The sequence below is a fragment of the Cyprinodon tularosa genome, unplaced genomic scaffold (genome assembly GCF_016077235.1).
Source record: "Cyprinodon tularosa strain WSP-4 unplaced genomic scaffold, ASM1607723v1 ctg408, whole genome shotgun sequence".
NCBI lineage: Eukaryota > Metazoa > Chordata > Actinopteri > Cyprinodontiformes > Cyprinodontidae > Cyprinodon > Cyprinodon tularosa.
In genome coordinates this window covers 408,183-427,326 of record NW_024039128.1, presented here as the reverse complement: position 1 = coordinate 427,326, position 19,144 = coordinate 408,183, and the positions used below count along the sequence as shown (strand labels likewise).

The window sequence follows — 19,144 nt, the reverse complement described above, 5'->3', positions numbered from 1 at the left end:
ATGATGCAGTAGGTCAGCAAGCTCTCGATGGAGGAGCGGTAGAAGGCCAGCAACAGATCAGAGTTGAGGTTATACCTTCTGAGGATTCTCAGGAAGTGTAACCTTTGCCGGGCCTTCTTGATGATGGTGGTGATGTTCTCTGACCAGGTGATGCGGTCAGAGATGTGGACGCCGAGGTATTTGACGCTGTGAACCCTCTCCACCTGCTCGCCGTTGATGAAGAGGGGAGCTGGCTCAGGGCTGTGCCTCCTGAAGTCTATGATGAGCTCGTTGGTTTTCTTGGTGTTCAGAGTCAGATTGTTCTCTGAGCACCAATCAGCCAGCTTCAGGACCTCCTCTCTGTAGGCGGCCTCGTCGCCCCTGGAGATGAGACCGACCACAGCGGTATCGTCGGCGTACTTGATGATCTGGTTGTGGTTGTGGATCGGTCTGCAATCGTGGGTGTAGAGGCAGAAGAGGAGGGGGCTCAGCACACAGCCCTGTGGGGAGCCGATGCTCAGCGTGCGGGTGGAGGAGAGGTGGGGGCCAACTCTCACAGCCTGGGGTCGGTCGGTCAGGAAGTTGTTAATCCAGGCACATGTGAGAGGGGGGAGTCCAAGGGAGCCCAGTTTGATGATGAGTCTGTCCGGGAGGATGGTGTTAAAGGCCGAGCTGTAATCCACAAAGAGCATCCGGACGTAGCTCTGCTGCTGCTCCAGGTGGTTCACAGCAGAGTGGAGAGCCACGGCAACGGCGTCCTCTGTGGATCGGTTGGCCCGGTATGCAAACTGTTGGGGATCCAGGTGTGGGGGGAGACAGTCCTTGATGTGCTGAAGAACCAGCTTCTCAAAGCACTTCATGATTACCGGAGTGAGGGCCACTGGGCGGTAATCATTCAGGCTGGTGATGGCAGACTTCTTCGGCACTGGGATGATGGTGGAGGTTTTCAGGCGGGACGGAACGGTGGCTTGGGCCAAGGACAGGTTGAAGAGCCTGGTGAAGGTGGGGGCGAGCTCGCCCGCGCATGCCTTTAGCACCTTGCCAGGGACTCCGTCTGGGCCTGCGGCCTTCCTGGGGTTCACTGCCAGTAGCACCTTCCTGACGTTGTGCTCCTGGACAGTGAGTGGGGGGGTGTCAGCGCTGGGTGGGGGAGGGGACAGGGCAGGGACAGGGGAGGGCCGCTGGGATTCTCCAAACCGAGCAAAGAAGCTGTTTAGCTCCTCTGACAGCTGTGCGCCCTGTTGTTCAGTTTGAACGACGCTGCCCCTGAAGTTGGTGATCTCCTGGATGCCCTGCCACACCTTACGGGTATTGTTACTGGACAGTTGGGACTCCAGCCGTTGTCTGTGGTCTGCTTTAGCCTCTTTGACCCCTCTCTTCAGCTCAGCTCTGGCAGCACTATACAGAGCTCTGTCTCCTGACCTGAAGGCGGCGTCACGGGCTCTAAGAAGGGAGCGGACCTGACTGGTCATCCAGGGCTTCTGGTTGGGGAAGACCCGGATAGTTTTGGTCACAGTCACATTACTGGTGCAGAAGTGGATGTAGTCCAGTACTGTGTCTGTGTGTGCTCCCAGCTCCTGGTGTTCGAACAGGTCCCAGTTTGTCCGTTGAAAACAGTCTTTGAGTTTGTGAAGTGCATCTTCAGGCCAGGTGGTGATGGTCCTTACGGTGGGCCTGATTCTGCGTCTGAGGGGGGTGTAGGCCGGAAAGAGCAGTAGGGACAGATGGTCCGATTTTCCCAGATGGGGGAGGGGGACGGCTCTGTAAGCATGCCTGATGCTGGTGTAGACGTGGTCCAAGGTGTTCTCGCCTCGCGTGGCACATTTCACGTGCTGATGGAAATTTGGTAGTACAGACTTTAGGTTGGCCTTATTAAAATCCCCCGCTATGATGTGAAAGCCGTCGGGGTGAGCTCGTTGTTGTTCGCTCACCGCGTTCAGCAGGAGAGAGAGTGCCGCGCTTACATCGGCGTCGGGTGGGATGTAAACAGCCGTGACGATAACTACGGTCAGCTCTCTCGGGAGGAAAAAAGGCCGGCACCTAACAATCATGTACTCGAGGTCCGGACAACAGTGGCTGTCTATGATGGTTCCGTTGTTGCACCAGTTGTCATGCACATACATACAAAGCCCCCCTCCTCTGCTCTTACCGGAGTCCATTGTTCTGTCCGCGCGTAGCAGAGTGCGGCTGGCTAGCTGCATGCTAGCATCGGGAATGTCCGGGTTAAGCCAAGTTTCGGTAATGATAAACACACAGCAGTCCCGGACGTAGCGATTTCCAGTGAGGTGTAAATCCAGGTCGTCCATTTTATGCAGCAGGGATCTGGCGTTGGAGAGAAACAGGCTCGGGAGAGGCGGCTTGTGTGGTTGTTTACGTAGCCTTAGCAATAGGCCAGACCGGCAGCCCCGCTTCTGCTTCCTCTCTCTCCTCCGCCTGCGTCTTCTCCAGGACCCGACAACAATCCACGGAGACCCGGGTGGTCTCGCTATCTCGTCCGGAATGTTGTGCTTACGAAGAAAGTCACTCGAAATAGATATCTGTGATTGATATCCAATGTCCAAGAGCGACTGAAAAGTGTACTTTCGGTAGCACTGGAATGGAGAGCCGTAAGCCGCTGCGTCCGTTCGCGCCGCCATCTTTTAATGTTCGTGTGTAAATGGAAACTGAACTGAACCGAGCTAGACACAACCGAACCGAGCTAACTGCAGACCAGTTCCAGAGGTGGGCTCGGCTCGGTTTTTCCCTGGCTCGGTTCTCTGATAACGAGAGCGCATGAGCAGAACGCGTCATCTCCGTCTGGCTGCACATCGCGATTCACCCTCCATTCCAGTAGTTGGCGGTAATGCCCCTCCGGAAACAGAAGAAGAAGAACAACTTCTTCTTCAACTATAAACAACAATCAAAATCTTCTCCACGCAACATTTAAAATAATAAAACCGAAGTACAGCAATGATAATCAAGCATAACTTTCTGAATGTGACGGGCGCCGCCATTTTGATTTGCTTGATTCCCTCCTTGTTCGTCTTCTTCTTCTTGTGCTTTATGGCGGTTGGCAAACAACTTTTGGTGCATTACCGCCACCAACTGCTTGATTTCCTCCTTCAATACTGGCAGTAATACCGCAGATCGTCACTAGGAGGCGAGGAACGGAGATTGCGTGATGTGTAAACGGTTGTAAGAACCGAGCTCGGCCTGGTTAACTGATCCTAACTCGGACCGGTCTCGGCATGGATCGTTTTTTCAAGGGTAGTGGAAACGGGGTAAATGTATCCTCAGAGGGTCTTTGTTCTGTTTACCGGTAATTCACACCTTCCTCTCTGGGACTCCCCCCCATAAAAAAAAAAAAGAAGAAAAAAAGGTTTTCTTAAATTGTGGAGGTAAGTAAGAAACTTTGCCAATGAAACAAGATAATTAACATTTAAAGATACGACAAATACAATTACATTTTCTCATTTCAAGTGCGTATTATCTAGTTATCTTATTTAATGAGTAGAAATCCTCATTCCATTGGCAGATCTTCTTATTTAGCTTCTCTAATTAAGGATAATCACACCTCAGACCTTTTCACTTATTTCCAGATGGTTTTTGCAGTGCTGGTGTTCTGTCAGACCAGCGTACGCAAGACATTTAGTTTTAAACGAAAAAAATAGACTTTAAACTACCTCAACCAGCGTGTATCCCTTTAGTCATGGACAAAAAAAACTATTTAAGGTCAGATCGCCATACTTTTAAAAAATACACCAAAAAGTAAGTAATTAAATCATTTTTTGTACACGAATAAAGGGATACACGGCAGTTGAGGTAGTTTAAAGTAGGGATGCACGATATAATCGGCCCCCTATTGGTATCGGCCTTAAAACTGAATATCGGACATCGGCCACCCCACCGATATTTAACCTGATATTTGATCAGCTTCTGAGTTTCTAAAGTCTAAAAAAATAAAAAATACTACTTCTTCCTCAAAAACTTCTTTTTTACAGACTTAAAAACTTCTAAAGACGAGGGAAAAAATATTGATACATTAAAATATCCCAATATCTTCATATGCTGATATATTGCCATTTAAAAACACCATATCAATCTCTTTTACTAATGAAATGTTGCTATATGTCATCGTTATGCTACGAAATCCCCCGAAAATTCACAAACTTTTGCCATATTTTTATATGTTGATATATTGACGCGGCATCGATCTATTTTACTAACAAAATCTCACAAGAATTTGCAAAATATCACGAGAGTTTGTAACAGAACGATGAAATTTTACCAGATTTTGAAAGTAAAATAGATCGATACCGCGTTTTTAAAAATCTATTTGATATCAGCATATGAAAATATATTTGAGTATATTATTTTTCAAAGTGTCAGAAATGGATAACAAAACTGCTATTTTCAATGACTACTTATTTTTGTCCAGCTTTAACATCGGTATCGATATCGGTTATCGGCTACGTGAGTTTTAAAATATCGGCATATCGGATATCGGCCAAAATCCCGATATCGTGCATCCCTAGTTTAAAGTCTCTTATTCGTATAAAACTAAAGGGATAAACGGGTATTGATTATGGGTATGCTCATCTGACAGAACAGCGTCTCTCTCCTGAAAAGTGTGATTACTGATAGTAGGTAGAAAAAAAAGCTTCTATAGGATTTCTCTCCTTTTTGATTTTACTATTTAGCAAATCTGCTTTTTTATGTGAAGTAGGGATGAGCGTTTATCCAAACTTCTCAGCTTTTCACCCAAAAAAGTGGTTCCAGAATCAGCCAATGACCCAAAAGATTGTTTTAGTAAATAAAAAAAGCAACTATCCATAATGTTAATGTTCCAATATTAATTATCCATATAAAAATTATGCTTTTATATCTTTTTTATCATAACTTCTTACTTTTTAGCTTAATTTCTGTGGTTTCCCTCCTCCAGGACGCCGTGCGGGTTCTGATCCGCCACTCTGCGGACGTCAACGCGCGGGACAAGAACTGGCAGACGCCGCTGCACGTCGCCGCCGCCAACAACGCCCTACGATGCGCCGAGGTCATCATTCCTCTGCTGAGCAGCGTGAACGTGTCGGACCGCGGCGGGCGAACCGCGCTGCACCACGCTGCCCTGAACGGCCACACTGAGGTACACTAAACCCCCCCCCCCCACTGTGCCCTAACTGTTGACTGACTGGAGGAAACAGGCGGGCGGGCGACTGCAGCTGAATCATGGCGGTTATTTATTGAGTGGGCTGTTCATTTCTGACAGAACCCTTCAGAAATGTGCCTGATCCTAAATTAGCCCTGCGGGGCAGCTGGACCCCCCCCCCCCAGACTAACTAATCTCTGCTTTCAGATGGTGAACCTTCTGCTCGATAAAGGAGCCAACATCAACGCCTTCGACAAGAAGGACGGCCGCGCGCTGCACTGGGCGGCTTTCATGGGTGAGAACAGATCAGCTGCTTCTTCCATTTTGGCCGCCAGAAAAAAAAAAAACAGGAAAATATCTAAACTTCATAATAAGATCATACGTTTGTTTGTTTGGACTTTTTTTTTTATTCTAAATGTAAAATTTTTTGCTGTTTGAAAATCATTTTACTTATTGATCAGACTTATTTTAACAGAAAGGGTCGTTACTTTAAGGAGCGAGGTGACGCGCAGACGGAGCCCCGCCCTCAGAGTTCTGTCATATTTACCACCAGTGAGGGTCAGGGCCCCCCAGGGGTCACATGAGACCTAGTGAAGAGTTTTCACAATGATTGTGATGAAATCCCTCAGTTATATTTAGGCCCAAAATAATTAAAAACACATTATATAAATGTTTTATAAAACAGATAAACTGATTTAATATTGATCTATTTATTAATTAATACATTTATTTATTTAATACATGATTCAAATATCAATTTATTATTTATATTGTTTTTTTATTAATAACTAAACCATTAAATTATTAAATACACTGTTAAATATTGAAACATTAGTTTAAAAGAATATATTATTATTATTATCAAATAACAGGGCTTTATTGATCTCGCAGTCTCTAAATGATATTTAAACAAATAATTCCAGCATTAAAATAGTTACTTAACTTTATATTTATCAGGGAACATAGAGAGAAGCATTGTAACGTCGTTATTTTTGGGGTTTCAGGCTGAAATGTTTGGGACTCTGTGTTCTGTATTATATTTATGATCATAAATATTCCTGCTCTACAAGCAAAAACATCTTGATTTGACTAAAATAGATAATTAAATTTATCTAACGTCACCAATCCATCCCTCTGATTAAGTTATTTCATCCTAGTAACATATTCCTGCATGATTCAATGTGTTGGAGGTTATTCTCACATAGATGGTAGAATAGAAACGTTTTTTATTTCCTGTTCAGCAGGAAATAATGTGTGTACCTGTCTAGCCCTCAGAGTGAGGACATTTTTCCAATTTCAGCATCAGATGGAGGACCAGTTATTGCAAAGTGAGAACATTTTGATGGTCCTTACATGCTATTTGTTAATGGTTAGATTTAGGGCTAAGGTGTCAGTTGGTTAGGGTTATGGTGAGGTATGCATTGGTAATGGTTAGGTTTAGGGTTAGGGCATAGAAAGGGTTGAAAATGACTGAAAACCAATGGAAGTCAATGGGAGTCAACACATGGTCCTCACTACATAAGCAGAACCAGTATGTGTGTGTGTGTGTGTGTATTCTTTATGTTATTGCAATTAATTTAAAATATGAAATATAGGTATGAAACTTCTTGGTTTCAAACATTTATTTAGAAATGTAATTTACTTAAATGATCGGAGATCAGACGTAGAAGCTTAAAGGTATTGTGGAGGATCTTGAATTTTTTAAAAGATGGGCCCCCTCCACTATAATAAAAAATGCGCGTGCGAGAGCGTGAGGGAGCCCATTTCTCCTCGTGCACGCTCAACTTTTAAAGTAGCTGTTCTCATAGCTCATACAAGCTAACTTAGCCTGAACGTCCGCCCTACATCCCTCCATCACTAGATACAGGGGGGGCTATATGGTGGACTTTAAAGTAAACTCAGTTAACGGACCGTTCGGACAGATGATCACTTCACTGTTGGTCCGCCGCTCGGTGCCTGCGCCATCTTTGTTATCAGTCGCCGCTGTTTGTAGCGACAGCAAATCCCATAGTGCTTTGCGAGGAGAGCTCTCCATGCAAAGCATTCTGGGATATATCTGCCTCTTCCAAGGCCTTTCTTTTCTTCTCATACACTTCGTAGACACTTTTTCTGTTGCGACCCTCAGCCATTTTCACAGGGTTTCCGCAGGTCATTAACAATCATAAAACGCCATAAAATTATTATATTTTAAATGAAAGGCGTTAATTGGCATTAAAATTTGTTAAAATTATAAAATGAATTTCTTCAGATATATCAGATAGAACTGGTTCCGCATGTTTGCATGAAACTGCTTCCAGTTGATGGTAAAGTCGTACATTCGGAGAAAAAGCAAGAGAATTGGAAAATGCGCATTTCAACAAAGGTGGCTGGAAAACGAGGAATTGGGGACATGGCTGCAGCCTGTCAATGATACATATATACATATACATATATATATATATATATATATATATATATATATATATATATATATATATATATATATATATATATATATATATATATATATATATATATATATATATATATATATATGTATGTATGTTTATATATATGTATACTTGTTGATGGCATTACAATTATTTCTAAGAGCATTAAAGAACATTAAATTACAGTTACTTATTCCTGTATAAACTCTGTTTCAAAGGTGAGCATCAGTGACTGTCTGAAACCGTAGCTCACCATAGATGTACGCCTGAAAGTGGGCAGAAAAAGATAGCTAACAGGATGAGCGCATGGGACGGCCCTATGTAAATATATCACCAGAATGATTGACAGTTAGGAGGACCACTATAGCTTTAATGAAGCCTCAAAAAATAATCGATAGGTTAGTCAGTTACTCAGCGATGGACTGGAGACCTGTCCAGGGTGGACCCCGCCTCTCTGTCAAGGGTGGACCCCGCCTCTCTGTCCAGGGTGGACCCCGCCTCTCTGTCCAGGATGGACCCCGCCTCTCTGTCCAGGATGGACCCCGCCTCTCCCCCGTAGACAGCTGGGGATAGGCACCAGCACCCCTTGCGACCAAGCTTGGGATTAAGCGTATCAGAAAATGGATGGATAGTCAGCTACTATAAGTAGAGATGTCCCGATCCAGGTTTTTGCACTTCCGATCCGATACCGATATTGTTTTTGGACTTCCGATCCGATACCGATACTGGCCGATACCAGCCTATCCGAGCATGTATTTAAGTTTAAGTTAAAGTATTTAGCCTTAGTTGTAAGACTCATGTTGAAAAGGGTTTTAGTACTCTTGATAACATCTAGCCAGCTAAATTAGGTGAGATTGAATAAAACACAATGCTTGGTAACAACAAACTTACCTGTTAAGAGATAAACACAAACTGGACAAAATTACGAATAGCAATCTGAAATTGCACAGTGAGCAGTAAAACCGTAAACAGTTAAAGGTGCAAGTATTACTGTAAGTTTTAATAAAAATGCAAAACAGGGGAACACTGGCGCAAAATAGTGGAATGGATCGTTTTAATCGGCGAAACTGGAAAATACGGACCGGATAAAAAAAAAAAAAAACTGGATCGGCAGTCTGGATCGGCATTTTCCATGCTTTGCCGATACGCATTTTTTGCCAATATCGGCGTCCCGATCCGATCCACGTATCGGATCGGGACAAGCCTAACTATAAGTAACGATAGCTGCAGCCCTATTTTATGTGAAAATTTTATTCATGTTTTCCAAATAAAAACAAGAAATCTTCAGACTTCTGTAGCTTTGCTTTAGATCACCTCAGTGGCAGGAATCTTTACTCTGATAATGTAAAAATAAGTTTGATCTAAGGTTTCCCAAGTTTGTTGCTTTATTTGTCATATTTTTAATACTTTATATGGTCTCTAATGCAATTAAATTCTAGCAAGGAAAGAAAAAAAATCAGATTTTTTTATGTTTTATCCTCAATTTCTTTTTTTTTATATATATATACCTTTAACACATTTTTATTTACGATGGCTGGCTGACAAGTTAAGTAACCACTTTGGAAAAGGAAACTAAAATAAATACAATACATTAGTAATAAATACATAAAATACAATTTAAAACACAACGGACAACCTGTGACTCTTATACGTCTGATGAAATCTCTCATATTTTAGGATAATTTCGATTCCAAAGTTAGTTTGTAGCTGTAGAGGTTATTAACTTAGATAAAACTTAAAGGGTTACATGTTCCTACAAACACCAGGCTTCCTTTAGAAGCATAAAGTCATAATTCTTGACCAAACTCTGCTTCAGTGTTTAATCTCCCAGTTTAAAGCCAGTATAAAGAAACCTTTCTCTCAAATTGCCCAGTTGGTGTCATTAACGTGTCTGAGGACTTTTTAATATTTTTGCACATTCGGCTTTCAAACCATGAGGGTTCCTCGACATTTTTTGCTGATAATCTGAAAAAAAGCCATGATCATGTGCTTCCTTTTGAGTTCTCGGCGTGCCAGGCTGCGAGGCGCAGAATAGAAACTCATCTTTGTCGATGGAAAACAAGGAGCTTTTTGAGCAGATGCAGATATTTACTCTTCCCAGTCGTTTCAGGAGAAACCAGCAGAAAGCTTCCAGGATTTGACTCTTTGAAACAAGGTTTCTGCTCAAACATTTCAGTTGTTTGGTTTGTGCTGCTGCCCCCTGCAGGTCATTTGGAGGTAGTGTGCCAGCTGCAGGGTAAGGGAGCGGAGGTCAGCTGCAAGGATAAACGAGGATACACGCCTCTCCACACCGCCGCCTCCAGCGGACAGCTGGCCGTGGTCAAACACCTCCTCACCCTGCCTGTAGAGGTGAGACAAAATAACAGCAAAATTAATTTAAAACCTTTTATCTTCACAAGGTTTAAATTTCTGGATTGCTTTTATTTCACATTTATATTAAAAAATTATCTCCTTTGCTTAAAACAAAAACCCTTGAGAGCGAGCAGAGCTTCAGTCAGCTCTGAAAGTTCCTCTTCTGGTTGTATTTTTCGGGGCATCAGAGTAAAGGGGCTGCCCACCATGAGAGTTAAGACGTTTTTCCCTCTTGTGTGATACAGATAGATGAGGCCAACGCGTTCGGGAACACGGCGCTGCACGTGGCCTGCTTCAACGGCCAGGACGCCGTCGTCAACGAGCTCATCGATCACGGCGCCAACGTCAGCCAACCCAACAACAAAGGTTTCACGCCTCTGCACTTCGCTGCGGCCTCCACCCACGGAGCGCTCTGTCTGGAGTCCCTGGTCATCAACGGGGCCGACGTTAACGTTCAGGTAAACCAGCGAACCCTCGGTTTACTGGACGATAGATAACCTGCAGGATGGAGCCAGAAGCAGGGGCGGATTTAGAAAATCTGTGGCCCTTGGCAAAGACAGGCAGGGGGCCCTCTGAATAGAGAAGACAATAGATAAAACAGCCCCATTCTCCAGATAGAGAAATGTTAATAGAATAGACATCCATTATCTGTTCTAGGTTGTGTCCCTCTCTTCTTGTCCCTTTTCTTCTTGTTTTCCTCTCTATGTTTTGTACTCAGCTGACTTTTCATGCTGTCTCTAAAGGAATGAAAGATTTCTTCCAAGCACTAAGCTCACTTAGCTGATTGCTCCTTCCTGTGTTTCCAAAAAGGCCAAAGTAAATAACCCAGTCCTTCTTTTCACTGTAGACAAGCCATGATCTGCTTATCTGTTCTCCATTTTTCATTTGGATGAAATAATAGCTGCATGAATCATCACAGCAGACAAGATAGAGGAGAGCAGGAGGCAGGGTTACTCGCTCTGGAGAGCAGAGTTCGCTGCATTTAGATCTATCTAGATCGCTCTCAATGTTCACAAATATCAATATGTGATCCACACATGCCCAGCACGATTCACACAAGTACAAAAAAATCCACACACGCAAAGGACGAGATTCTCAGACGCACAGAAGGATTGACGCAAGCACACAAGATTCACCAAAGTATTTCTGCTCCATAAACAACTATAAATCAAAGTACCAGTGGTCTTTAAACTTCACTGCTTTGTGTGTAGATTTTTGAGACTCCATTGATGCGCCTCGATACAAAAAAGCATTTTTTTTTAAACGGGGGATGGTTTACCACCAATCACAAAGCTCCCTTCTATAAGCCAATCACAAGAAAATACTCCACGTGGGATGGCTTACCCCCAGATTCCACATACTCCCCTCTGCAAATACTTTGGTGAATCTTCTTCTGTTCATGTGTGGATCTTGTCCTGTGAATGTATGAATCACATATGTGTATTAGTGAAAATTGAGACATATCTATCTCCATGCTTTTAGATGTTGTCTCCAAAGTCTCCAGTAGCAGAAAAAAGTCTCTAGATTTGGCGCTAGGAGCTTTTTAGAAATCAAAGTGCTAGAGGGGTCTGAAAAGTGGCTAAATATAGTGACTAAGATCTGGAGAAAATTAAATATGATCTGAGGGGGGCACCTGGAAATTTTGTTTCAGTTTGGGGCTGCATGATTAGTTACATAGCTAGATTAAAGACACTACAGGACAAATGAAATCTCCACCTTTGACAACTGACTTTTGATTACATTTCCTTTTCCCCCTTGCTTCATCTCAACCCATTGAAAATTTTACTTCTCAGTTTTATTTTGTGGTGTTTTCTATTTACTTATCTATGTTATTCTTCCTACTCTCTCTTTTTTTAATTGTCTATATACTTTCTTATTCACACGTTTGTGTACGGTAAGGAGGAAGGATGTGGGTTATTACTGATCTGTAACATAATCTTGTAGGATTGGGGAGGGCTGGGGAAGGGAGGGAATGAGTGGTTGTTGTTTTTGTTAAAAAGAAAAAAATCCTTACTTTTCATTGTTTGTACTTGACCTTGTCACGTGAATAAAAATATGAATAAATAAAATAAAATATAGCGACTAAAGCGCTAAGTTGGCAACACTGCTCTTTGCATGGTTTGTTTTCAAATGGTTTGCTGCTGTCTGTTTGGACCTTTCTGAACATGTGCAGCAAATGGACTGATCCAATATGGCGGACACTGAAGGGGGGGGCTGAGACACACTCTGATGATATGTTAAACAATTATTTTTATCAAAAACATAATTAATGTGCACAAATAAGTTATAGCTGTATTAACCATAGATATAAAAGTAAAAAGTGAAAAAGTAGATCCTTGAAATGTTTTCTTGTTTTTCTGCTTTATCAGAGTCGAGACGGAAAGAGTCCTCTTCACATGACGGCCGTCCACGGGCGTTTCACCCGCTCCCAGACCCTCATCCAGAACGGTCAGCCTTCGCCATGCTCGTCATCTTCGCTGGGCGTCCTGTAACTCCGCTCGTCTTCATCGCGTCTTCGTCTTTTTTTTGTTCCAGGAGGAGAGATCGACAGCGTGGATAAGGACGGCAACACCCCGCTTCACGTCGCCGCCCGCTACGGTCACGAGCTCCTCATCAACACCCTCATCACAAGCGGAGCCGACTGCACACGGTGAGGCATCCGCCGGTCCACAGGTGCTATCGTCATGGAAACAGGTTTTAATCTGTTCTCTATCTGTGTGTCTGTAGTCGAGGAGTCCATGGGATGTTTCCTTTACACATGGCGGCCTTGAACGCTCACTCTGACTGCTGCAGGAAGCTGCTGTCCTCAGGTAACTCACCTGGTGGGGAGGGGGGGGTCATACCTGTCTGAATCAAACTACAGCAGCTATAGTCACTGTCGTTAAGATGTTTAAATGCTACAAGCGTCCACCTTTATGTGAAAAATAATGCATGAACTGTTCCTGAAACCTCTCTGCGTACGTCTGAACGGAACGGCAGCGATCAGAGGGAGGAGCTTAACGAGGCGAAGCAGCTGAGTGGCGATCAGGCAGGAAGTTTACAGCAGCTTTCAGAAAACTTCTTCCTGCTGAGTCAGATTTATCCAGGCAGCAGGTTCTGAACTAAACTGTTTCCATGTCGGAGCCCCGCCCAGCGGCTGGCTGGTCAGGCTGCGTTTCAGGTCGTAGTTTTTCCAGAAACGTAAAAACAAACCAGTTTTTTTTCACCAACTTTGAAGACGTTTCGCTTCCCATCCAGAAAGCTTTCTCAGTTCAAAATGTCTGTCGTAAACATGCAAATTGAACCTAAACGGGTCCCTTAGTGATGGGGGGGGGTCATTAAACATTAAATCCTGGAACATTTCAAACCAAACAGACCCTGAAACAGAGACTAGTTCATCCTAAAGACAAAAACCAGAACCTAATCTGAGCAGAGTGTCTGCAGGTCAATGCAGTGAGGAATGCTCTGATCTTTATATTGGAGAAACCAAACAACCTCTCCACAGACGCATGGCCCAACACAGAAGAGCGCCCTCCTCTGGACAAAATCTGTGCTACATCTACACCTGATGGACAAAGGACATTCTTTGGAGGACCAGAATGTTCACATTTTGGACAAAGAAGACAGGTGGTTTGAGAGGAAGGAAGCATCTATGTTAAGAAAGGAAAACCAACCTTAAACAGTAACTATAACGCTGCGATAGAGTTGATTCCTTCCTGCTATCTCCTCAATCCTCGTCGCCATGCAGGTGATCAAAACGTTGCTCCTGTTTAGCCAGGCCAATAACGACCCTAACGAATCCCCATTACTAACAGGTGGACCTGTTTCGGTTAAATTCGCAAGCTTTCCAAAGGTCCGGTTATCCTCCAGCATTAGCGTGTCGCAGATATTTTTAATTTCTGCCCAATATTGAAGTGTGGTCTGCGCATTGTTATTCCACGCCACAACGCCAGAGGGCCAATCAGGAACTAGCTGTGGGTCTAGATACGGCCGAGGCGGTGAGGAAGTGGCGGATAGTGTGTGACATGAGGGCCAAAAAGAGCGGGGATCCAGGTGGAAAAGGGTCCCAGCGTTCTCACGCACCTCGCTCTTCTAGCGGGTCCATCTTCACCAGTCGTTGGCGGTCATATATCCTCTCTGCGGTCACCTATAATTTTGGAGAGGTGCAGCAGAGTGTCTGCGGCGGGGCATATCTGGTTTCTGAGTATAAATCAACTTTAATCCATAACGAGGCTTTTTTTGGGGCTACTCTATAAAGCCTGGAGCGCCACTACTCCAGACATTTTGAATTGAGAAAGCTTTCTGGATGGGAGCGAAACGTCTTCAAACCTAGAAATAAAAATTCTAGCGAATTGTTTTTTAACTTTCTGGAATAACCTCATATAAAATCCACCTCATAGTTTTAACCGTAGCGGATCGTTATTTTCCTTTCCTCTGACCTTCTGTCCAGCGCTCTGCCAGCTGGGATAAACTCCTCCCAGTTCTGATGTGTAAATGTGACCTAACGCTTCCTGTGGCTGAGCTGGTTCCCCCTCCTTTCCACTAACACCTGTCTCTCTCTCCACGACCGCCTGCCTCTCCTCTCCTCCTCTCTGTGTTCCCGCCGCTGCCCTCGTCAGGCCGGAGGTTTAGCTTTATGTGTAACGACTCGGTCCTGTCCGCAGGCTTCCAGATCGACACCCCGGACCGGCTTGGGAGAACATGCCTTCATGCAGCTGCTGCAGGAGGGTGAGTCCTGCTGAACACACCTGTCCAGGAGTCCAAACAGCTTTCAAAGCTTTTACCTGAACCACGTTTTGGGAAAATAGAAAAATACAAAATATACTAAATACAGAAATATTTCAGCATAAACCTTTATTCTGATCAAAATCAGTAACTTTTCCATGTATATGTTAAACTTTACTCATCGTTCCAAAAAAGTAAAAAAACAATCCAGTGGACTTTGTTTCCATGTTTAAAGACGTTTCTCTTCCATCCAGGAAGCTTTTTCAATTCAGAATGTCAGAAATAGCGTTTAGTTCCAGGCTTTATAGAGTGGAACAAAAGTAAAGCCTTGTTTTATGGAAGAAAAACAGTCTCATTGGAATCAGCCTTGTTTTAACACTGAATTTTAAACACTGAATTTTTTTAGACATTGAATTCCTTACACTTACAGTTTTATCTGGTAAAAATTCACCAGAAAAAATTCAGCCGCCAAAGTGTTGACCTTTTTGTGAACTCAAGCCAAAGCAATCTACCCTTGATAGAGTTGAGCAGCTTCTAGCCAATGAAATTAGCTCATTTCGTCACGTGACACAACAGCTGCGCTCAGCTGAGCCGATCACAGCCAGGAGAAGCGGCCGGCGGCAAACTTTTTTCTTCTTCATTTCGGCCAGAGGCAACATGGCGGCGGCAAACAGACAGGGTGCCGTCCTAGCTGTGATCGGCTCAGTTGTTTCACCCAGTCTGATAAGAGGAAAAACTCTCATGCTACGTTCACACCGGACGCAGCAGGAGCAGCAAAATCACGTCTGCTGCTTCCTTTTTACTGCTTGTACCAGTTAGTTCTGACGCGCGGCTGAAGCAGCTTTGCTGCTCTGGCTGCGCGGTGCAAAAGTTTGTCTGATGCGCGTTGGGCGGAGCTACTCTATCCTATCTTTGCCTTGCAGCTGTATTTGCTGTGATCAGTGGGAATAAAGTAGTTTTAATATGTTTTTAAGTGAAAAAATCCACCTGAAAACTTAGGCCCCGTCCACACGAAGTCAAAACGAACACGAAACTCTAATATTTTCCAGAACGTTTGTCGTAAAGATTGAGACGTAAAATAAATGTGATCGTCCACACGAATGCATGAAAACGCTGCAAAATGTATGCCAGGCCTGTAAGTGGCGCTGTGGTGCCAAAGCAAAAATAGGCGACGAAATGTTGGGCATGCGCAGTAATATTTATACATGGTTGCCCTGCGGGTCCATTTTCGTGGTTCAGTCAAATTCAGGTGCTGAACTATGTGGTCGATATTGCTCTGTTCTTCCTGGAGATATTCCAGAAGAAGAAGATTCTGTTGTAAGCCCGACAGCAGGGTGAGTAGCATGAGCAGCAACCATTCAACACAGTACGGCGCCATTGTTGTTGTGATACTGTGTCGCGCATGCGTGTTTAGAGGCGACGCTATGACGCATGCGTGTTTAGAGGCGACGCTATGACGCATGCGTGTAAGAAAAAAAATGCGGTTAGAGCTTAAAGATGGAAACGCGAAAACGGTGTTTCGAAATCTTCCCACTCTGAAGGCTTAATAAAAAAAAGATCGTTTACAGACCCCCGAAACGCCGGCTTCGTATGGATGAGAGGCTGGTTTGGTGAAAAATTTGCGCGTTTAGGCCAGGGTTCGGCTTCGTGTGGACGGGGCCTTAATCAGTGCAGTCAGCTCATCCAGATTATCATCCTGCCTTACAATATTATTTCTGTCGGAGCCGCTCAGACCCCCACATACCAGCGGTGCGCTGTCAGTAGGATCCCATTCAACAGCAGCCTCTGGCCGGGTCGCCTCCTCGCGGTTCGCCGCGGCGGCTGGTAGGTGTTTTTCATCTAAATAATCCAACCTGCCGCACCAGAATAATGAAAGGGAACATATTCTGTCGGCAGATTTCTGCATTTTAAGTTAATTTACGCGTCAATAAACAGTTTCAGAGGAGCGATCACAGCGCTCTGTATCATCAGCGATGTGTCTGTCTCCCTGCCAGCTCCCAGATCAGCTTCTCTGATTGGTTGATGCGGCGCGTCCAGCAGCTAAAGTTAAATTTTTCCATCTCGAGCAGCAGTGTGTTTGCGGCGCGTCAGATGCTTAAACGCTCCCGACGCGCTGCTTCAGCTGCTCAGACGCGCTGCGGGACCTTTGCTTCTGCCGCGCCTGCAGCGTCCAAACGTAGCATTATAGCTGTCTGTCAGTAGCTAACTGACGTTTTGTAATTCTATCTGTTTAACAAAGCTGTTGTGTCACGTGACCAAATGAGCTAATTTCATTGGCTAGAAGCTGCTCGACTCTATCGAGTGTAGATTGCTTTGACTTGAGTTCACCAAAAGGTCAACACTTTGGCAGCTGAATTCTTTTCTGGTGAATTTTTACCAGATAAAAAGTGAGTGTAAGGAATTCAATGTCTAAAAGAATTCAGTGTTTAAAATTCGGTGTTAAAAAAAAGGCAGATTCCAATAAGACTGTTTTTCTTCCATATGTTTTGGCTTAGAAAACATGCAAATTGAACCAGATTTACTCCCCATTCACCTGTTTTATCAGCGGTTCTAACTCATCTTTTACTCACATTTAGTTTATAACACAATGAGCTGATGTCATTGGCTAGAAGCTGCTCTGCTGCATCGAGTGGCGACTGCTTTGGCTTCAGCTTACCAAAAGGTCGACACATTGGCAGGCAAATGTTTTGCAGCTGAATTTTTTGCAGGAAGATTTTTACCAGATAACAATTCAGTGTAAGGAATTCAATGTGTCATCAAAAATTAAATTCAATTCAATTGTTTAAAATCCAGTGTATAAAAAGGCAGATTCCAATGAGACTGTTTTTCTTCCAGAAAACAAATTCTGTATCTCTGCCATTTTGTTATTTTTGTTTAAGAAAAATAGTCTTTAGACAAGAACAAAATCTATGGAACTAAAGGAGAATTAATGTATTTAACTCTTAACGCTTTAGATGCATCATAAATCTATATAATAATTCCATATCTAGTATGAATCCCTCTTATTCTGATCTATTTTATGATGATTTATGGACAGTTGCTCCAACATTTGTTCTTTTTTTCTGCAGAAATGTGGACTGTGTCAAACTGCTGCTGAGCAGCGGTGGAGAACACAACCGGAGAGACAAATGTGGCAGGTAGGAAACGTCGTCCTGATCCGAAGGACTTTCGTCTTTCCTTCCTTTTCTCCTGGAGTCCCGCTGAATCGGATTGTCTGCTCTCGTGTCCCTCAGGACTCCCCTTCATTACGCCGCCGCCAGCCGCCACTTCCAGTGTCTGGAGACGCTGGTGGCGTGCGGCATTGACATCAATGCCACGGATCAGTGGGGGCGCTCCGCTCTGCATTACGCCGCCGCCTCAGACCTGGACAGGAGGTGAGATAGACTACGGCTGTTTCAGGAAACGTCGACTCAGATAAGACCAGGAATACGAGTTATGCAGAGCATGTCCAGGATGTGTGGGCTCTGCACAGACGTTGTCCTGCAGGGATGATCCTCTCTGCAGACCTGAAAACTGTGACAGATATTTAGATCCTGTAGTTTAAGAATCCCTTATTTCCTGTTCCTCTTTAAGAAGCAGAAAAGCAGCTTCACTACAGTCTGAGAGCTGCACAAATGTCCAAAGCGTGCGAATAAAAGAAGCCTGCAGATCTTTTCCTGTCAGGCAAACCTGGGAGGGAATGAAGGCTCGGCTTCCAGCAGCACCTTTACAGCCCGTGTTCTGTCAGACCAGCATACCTGTAGTCGATACGCTTAAGCAACATGTCAGATTTGTGTTTATCCCTTTAGTTTTGTATGAAAAATAGACTTTGAACTACCTCAACGGGCGTGTACACTGCAAAAACAAGCAAGAAATAAGTAAAAATGTCTGAAATTAATTGAATTTAGCCCCAATTTGAGCAGTTAAATGAGATAAGTTGCCAATGGAATGAGTATTTTTACTCTTAGAATAAGATAATTAGATAATATGCTCTTGAAATTTTTCTTATTTTAAATATAAATTGTCTTGTTTGATTAGCAAAGTGTCTTACTTACCTCCTCAATTTTAAGACGAAAAGCACTTATTTTAAGAAAAATACTTATTGGGATTGCCATTTTTTGCAACGTATCCCTTTAGTAAAAAAAGAAATTTAAAGTCAGATCGCCATACGCTTCAAAAAACACCAAAAAGTAAGTAATTAAATTGTTATTTTTTGTACATGACTAAAGGGATAAACAGGAATTAACTATGGGTATGCTGATCTGACAGAACATCCGACTGTTTGCAAAAACAGGTTTATTTTTTAGAACTTTTCCGGTTTTGATTTAATGAACTCAGAGACTCCAGATTTCATTCATATGATTATAGAAATATGATCAAAATGCGATAATTTTCTGTTGATGTTAAAGCTGCTTGTTGTAGAATAACAGTGTATGGTCTGCAGGCGCCGCGTGGCTCTGGAGCCGGAGAGCGAGGGCGTCCAGGCAGAGAGGGAGAAGGAGGCAGCTCTGTGAGTACTGAACACGGCGGACATGTTGGAGGCGCCTGCTTCGCTCCGTTTGCTGAGTCTTTGTGT

General features: G+C 43.7%; 1 protein-coding gene across 3 annotated transcripts in view; it reads left to right on the top strand.

The window, feature by feature from the left end:
• The window catches only part of ankrd44 (ankyrin repeat domain 44), a 61,902-nt gene that overhangs the window by 26,062 nt on the left and 16,696 nt on the right, over nt 1-19,144 (top strand). For 2 of the 3 annotated variants that reach the window (XM_038298466.1, XM_038298469.1), the window contains exons 5-15: nt 4,901-5,101; nt 5,312-5,399; nt 9,740-9,882; nt 10,131-10,343; nt 12,255-12,333; nt 12,421-12,535; nt 12,613-12,695; nt 14,484-14,592; nt 17,658-17,726; nt 17,823-17,963; nt 19,013-19,078. In XM_038298466.1, the coding sequence (XP_038154394.1) occupies nt 4,901-5,101; nt 5,312-5,399; nt 9,740-9,882; nt 10,131-10,343; nt 12,255-12,333; nt 12,421-12,535; nt 12,613-12,695; nt 14,484-14,592; nt 17,658-17,726; nt 17,823-17,963; nt 19,013-19,078 (1,307 nt within the window). The remainder of the gene's footprint in view (nt 1-4,900; nt 5,102-5,311; nt 5,400-9,739; nt 9,883-10,130; nt 10,344-12,254; nt 12,334-12,420; nt 12,536-12,612; nt 12,696-14,483; nt 14,593-17,657; nt 17,727-17,822; nt 17,964-19,012; nt 19,079-19,144) is intronic. The other variant, XM_038298467.1, reaches the window with a different exon arrangement.